General features: G+C 38.8%; 2 protein-coding genes and 1 long non-coding RNA gene across 7 annotated transcripts in view; 1 reads left to right on the top strand and 2 right to left on the bottom strand.

Moving 5' to 3' along the window:
• Nucleotides 1–1,443, bottom strand: part of LOC138043566 (uncharacterized) — a 55,810-nt gene extending 54,367 nt beyond the window's left edge. Inside the window, exons 1-2 of one of the 2 annotated variants that reach the window (XM_068889915.1) lie at nt 1,309–1,428; nt 1–135 (exon numbers count right to left, since the gene is read on the bottom strand). The exon at nt 1–135 is cut by the window's left edge and continues 33 nt beyond it. The gene's annotated coding sequence lies outside the window, so the exon portion shown is untranslated. Of the gene's footprint in view, nt 136–1,308 lie in introns of both variants that reach the window. The other variant, XM_068889918.1, reaches the window with a different exon arrangement.
• Nucleotides 1,444–1,506: 63 nt separating this feature from the next.
• Nucleotides 1,507–5,000, top strand: part of LOC138043574 (uncharacterized) — a 17,484-nt gene continuing 13,990 nt past the window's right edge. For 2 of the 3 annotated variants that reach the window (XM_068889929.1, XM_068889931.1), the window contains exon 1: nt 1,507–1,688. In XM_068889929.1, coding sequence (XP_068746030.1) covers nt 1,507–1,688 — 182 coding nt within the window. Of the gene's footprint in view, nt 1,792–5,000 lie in introns of all 3 variants that reach the window. The other variant, XM_068889930.1, reaches the window with a different exon arrangement.
• Nucleotides 2,849–5,000, bottom strand: part of LOC138043579 (uncharacterized) — a 12,499-nt gene continuing 10,347 nt past the window's right edge. Inside the window, exons 3-5 of one of the 2 annotated variants that reach the window (XR_011131288.1) lie at nt 4,762–4,793; nt 4,013–4,194; nt 2,849–3,208 (exon numbers count right to left, since the gene is read on the bottom strand). This is a non-coding gene — a long non-coding RNA (uncharacterized lncRNA). The remainder of the gene's footprint in view (nt 3,209–4,012; nt 4,195–4,761; nt 4,794–5,000) is intronic. The other variant, XR_011131289.1, reaches the window with a different exon arrangement.

Here is a 5,000-nt window from a genome sequence, read left to right as displayed (position 1 = left end):
CGCCTAAACTGGTAAGCCATTCGCCTACTTCCTCTACTGTCCATAGTTTAACATCTGAGCATCCATGAGCAGCAATTGAATTTAAAATAACGCAAGAAACAGGACCTCCAAATATTCAAAATCCTTCTCGGAAGACTGGCCGAATGAAAAGGAATACAAAGAGGGTCATCAAGTTTCTTTATCGCTATTCAATAATGCATCTTGATTGGCGGAGAATTATGTCGCCTTTTTGACTGGAAATTTTTGTCAAAACACGTAAATACCGCAGCCAATCACATGGCTCGACGAGTGACATTTGTAACCGGAAACAAATTAACCTTTTGAATTTTACCATGCAGCTGACATCTATGCTTGCCTTATAGTTACGAAACTTAAAAACTACCAGTACTGGTTCACATTCGTAGTCGGCATTCGCACGACCCAATTTTTCTTGTCATTTGTGGTAGGCCTGGGTACAGCAAGACTTATAAACTCTTTTCAAGTTTTGAATCTTATTTTCCTCGCAACCATCCTGAACTTATTTAGGAAACGGACGAAGGAAAGGAGAACGAAATTCTTTCGCATGATGATTCGGATGATCCGGTACATTCGCCCAGTTCAGAGGGAGAAAGCGACTCAGAGAATGACACCAGAGATACATCTTCGAATGTCTTCGAAAAGTTGATACTTAAACTAGAGAGTGTAACAAATTGAGCCAGACTGCAATGAGAACTACGTACAAATAAATAAGCCCTGAGGACAGTTTGTTCGGCCCAGTATATCATATTTATGAAAAGCTATTTGTAAGCCCACAACTGAATGAGTTAAAAAACCACTCTAACATGGTTTAGGCCCGTTTCAAACGTCGAACTTTTCATGTGCCGAATCTAATGCAAATGAGCGAAAACAATAGATTTTCTCATTTGCATTAGATTCGGCACATGAAAAGTTCGACGTTTGAAACGGGCCTTAGATTAATCGGCCTTTTACTATTAAAATTGGTGTAAAAGTACACTTCCAACTGCGTAATTTTATCCTTAATAATACGCATAAACTTTTATCCTTTAAAAAGAGTAAAAATACCCTACATATAGAGTAATTTTAGAAGATTTTTTTGGTGTAATAGTTTACACAGTAACAAGGTGTAATTTTACATTTTCGCGTTCGTAACATTACACTTTAATTTTTAGTGTGCATGTATGGTCGTTGACGGACGATCCTCAATTCTTACAGGTAGCCATTCTTAAAAGCGTAAACTGCCTCACTTGGTAGGTTAGAAACAAAACACGAAAGTGCGAGAAGTAACTGTTGTAAGTATTAAAAACTCACCTCAACTCACAAAAGTTTATTCTTCACAGATCATCGTCTGCGAACACGAGGCACCCGAGCATTTCGTTCGCAAATCGTTCCGCAAATCATCGTACTGTCTGCAGAGTCCGGACTTTGGTACTCTTTGTATGCGGATTGGCTCCGAAGTGTAGTCTATTGTTACATTTCTCATCTTCGGAAAAATTAAGAGGATGGCGCATGCGCAGTAGTCACAAAACGAGTGGGGACTTGGGGCGACCGTTTTTCATACGGAGTTGTGTTTCGTCGTCCCGACTATCTGGTAGCCTGAAACAGGCTAGTAGAAAATATGATGATGTTGTTGAGGAAAGATCTTGTCCCATCGAATTTCCAACAGAACTTTTCGACAGTTTCGTTGAATGGCAAGTGCCCCTGTTTTTTCTGGTTTGGAAACTTCGTGTTAATAATTATGTCAAACATTTGGGAAGCGTGCTTCATTCGGCTGCTTGCTTCTTGTTTATTTCGGCAAGTTAGTTCGCATTTGGATTTCAATCTTTAGTTGTTAATTATTTTCTTTCATTAATTCTTTCTCTATGTTGTTTTGGGCTGGTCCGTGGAGTGGGTCCGAAGGGGTGGTCCCTTGGACTGGTCCGTAAAGCAGTCCGTGGAACCGGTAGGGAACTTACGCCCGGTTCAAACGTCGAACTTTTCATGAGCCGAACCTAATAGCCCCAATTAAGTACATGACGAGATCGACGTTTGAATCAATTAAGTTCGACAGATGTTATTTGGGTCGACCCCATTCTCGTCCCCATCGCCCTTTTCGTTTCTCTTAGTCGGCGGGGCCTTGGCACGAGAAAACGAAGGGCTCTGGAGACATAGGATTTTCGAATTTTTTGATTGGCTAATGGAAAACAAAGAGATACCAAGCGGAAGTAAAAATGTTCATGCTTCAGTTTTTACCGGAAAAGAAATTAAGTATGACGATGGTTTGCCGAAAAAACTCTGCCAACCGTGCTTCAGGAAGGTGAAGAATATTATAGAATTCCGCGCTTTGTTACTGGCAACACTTTCTGCACAGGAATTGTTGATTGGATAGACTCGTATGAAGCGAGTCCGTGGCTCGCAACAGGAGAATCACCTTCTTGTAGTCAACAGGCGAAAAAGACTAGCTTGAACCGCGAAAATATCGAAAGTGTTCACAGTGCTCGGATGTGCCTTTTTGGTCTTTTTGTGGAGGGCAATCAACGACACGGCAAAAACCCCACTCAGTTTAGACCTATTGCTCTCAAGAATATCACTACTGCACCACGGCGCCTTCCAGAATTTTTGCAAGGTGATAAAGAAAGACATGATGCAACTAAGATTCAAGTCCGAGAGTCCTGCCGACCGGTCTATTCAAGTCGACAACATGAGACAAAGCGGCTTACGAAAATACCAGGTGCGTGAAATTCTATTGACTTTCGACTTATAATACTGTATTCTTAATTATAACTGCTATATCTCACCGAATTCATTGTACTGCAATATAATTCAGTATTTCCTGACCATCTGAATTATTAGTGACAATAAATTGTAATAGTTTCTCAAGTAAAATGCATATTATAATTATAATAATTATTCATTCTGTTGTCAAACATGCTGAATTCAATGAAGTGTTTGTCCCTCAACTTTGAACCATTGTTTTTCTCTTCCCTTCAGTTCACCTGGGAAAAGTTGAACAAGACACAGTCTTCACGTGACATGGGCACCCTCTTCTATTTCAGACAAAGGTTCGGACGGACAAATGTTCCCCCACAAGTGAAGAAAAACTATGCTGGTGTGGAGGCCCTTATGCTTCAGGTAACACGTACACACATTTGCGAAGCCTTCATGGCATGGGCTGGAATGGAAACCCTTGAATCAAGGCCATTAAATCTGGAAATACCACCACAATCTGCAACTGTACAAGAGAAACATGAATTCCTTGAGGGGTGCATTGGCAACTTTTTTGACAAGTATGCATTGGTAGTTATAGATGTGAAAGGATTGTGGGAGATGGAGGAAGCCCAGCGTGTAGAGTCAGAACAGGTTTCCAACCACATGCAGTCACAAACAACCCAAAATCTGTACAGGCCAGGTAATAAGTTATTAAAACTTTACTGCTGTTCATGACAGCAAAGGGAAATATTTTTTCATTAAACAGGACTCAAGCCCGGAAACAAATACCAAAGAGGTTGCTTGCATAACCCCTCAAATACTAAAATTGTTGATATTTATATATCACACTGTAAAATCCTTCACAAGTCCACTGTTATGGGTTATTATAATAGTATTATTGGTGGCCCTTTTTTCAAGGAGAGCCACTAGAGAAAAGGATTTCTTAACAATTTAAGTGCTACATATTATTGGCCTGTAATATTTAACAATATTATTAAACCATGTACTGATGATTATTCTGCATTTGATTTAAGGTACTACAGTTCTGCTATTAAAGCAGAGCCACGAGTTAGTAACACAGTGTCTTCTTGTTGCTGCTGGTAAGATTGTTGATGATGACTCTGTGAGGGCAGAAGCTGCAGTTCAAGTCACAGCTGTGATGAACACAAACTGCGTCCAAAATAAACTACGGATAGGTCAACTGGTAGCATGGCCAAAAAAAGATATGGCAATCTTTCAAAGTAAAACCTGTTTTATTACACCTTGAAAAACAAAGTGAATGTAAGAATGGAATAAAAACTTCCCTTCAATTTACATACATACATACATGAAGGCTATGGCTGTACTTATTCCTGTATAATGTTCTCTTCTATTTTCCTTTACTATTGATAAGGATGTCTGGTATGCCAGTGGTGGATCCAGACAGGCTCAAATTGTGAATGCATGAAAACATGGAAATTTTCTTGTCCATAACAGCAAGAGGGAGGAACATCATCCCTAGATCCACCACTGTAAATAAGCAGTAAAGCATTAAAAAAGTTATACATTTCAAAAAAAGATGGCACAGCTGCATAGAGCATAACCTATTTCATAATGTTTGGTAACAGAACATATCCCTGCACCCCAGGGATTGAAGGCCACTAGAAATTCTAAGGGGGAAAAACTCAACACTCTAATCCTTAAACTTACATTATTTGTTTGGTTATACAATGTACATTGTTTATTATCACACTATGACACTACTTTTAATATTTACAAGGTTTATAGCTAACTACAACTTAGATTACTAACAACATTTCACTTACTGTTACAATTTAAATGTCAATTACTTATTCTCATCCTCACAATATGTAAAGAAAAAACAATTATTTAATTTCAAGGGGTAGGGCATATCAATATATTCCAGTTTTTAATGGAAAGGATGAAGCTAAACTGGAAATTCCATGGGGTCAGGGAGGTGGGCCTTATGGATACTTTTTAAAATCAAAATAATTTATTATATCAGTAAGTTAAATAAATGTATAATTGCAGTTAGTGCGACTACAGGCACCTTTGGAAATATGGCACATAGCATACCTAGTTGGGCATATGCAGGCCGAAAACTCTACCTAGAAATAAAATGCAAGTAAAATGAAAAACAATGTTATGTAAGAATGATTATAAAAATAGATTGTGAGCAATGATAGCAGATTACACCTGAATGCAATATACCAAATTGAAATCAACATACTGCTACTACCACTACCACTACCACTACCACTACCACTACAGGTACATGTTGCTCAGCCAATAGGCCACTATCAAAATTACCAAAA

The sequence above is a fragment of the Montipora capricornis genome, chromosome 3 (assembly GCF_036669925.1).
Source record: "Montipora capricornis isolate CH-2021 chromosome 3, ASM3666992v2, whole genome shotgun sequence".
Classification (NCBI taxonomy): Eukaryota; Metazoa; Cnidaria; class Anthozoa; order Scleractinia; family Acroporidae; genus Montipora; species Montipora capricornis.
Note: the sequence above shows the minus strand (reverse complement) of the source record. Positions and strands in the feature narration are given on the sequence as shown.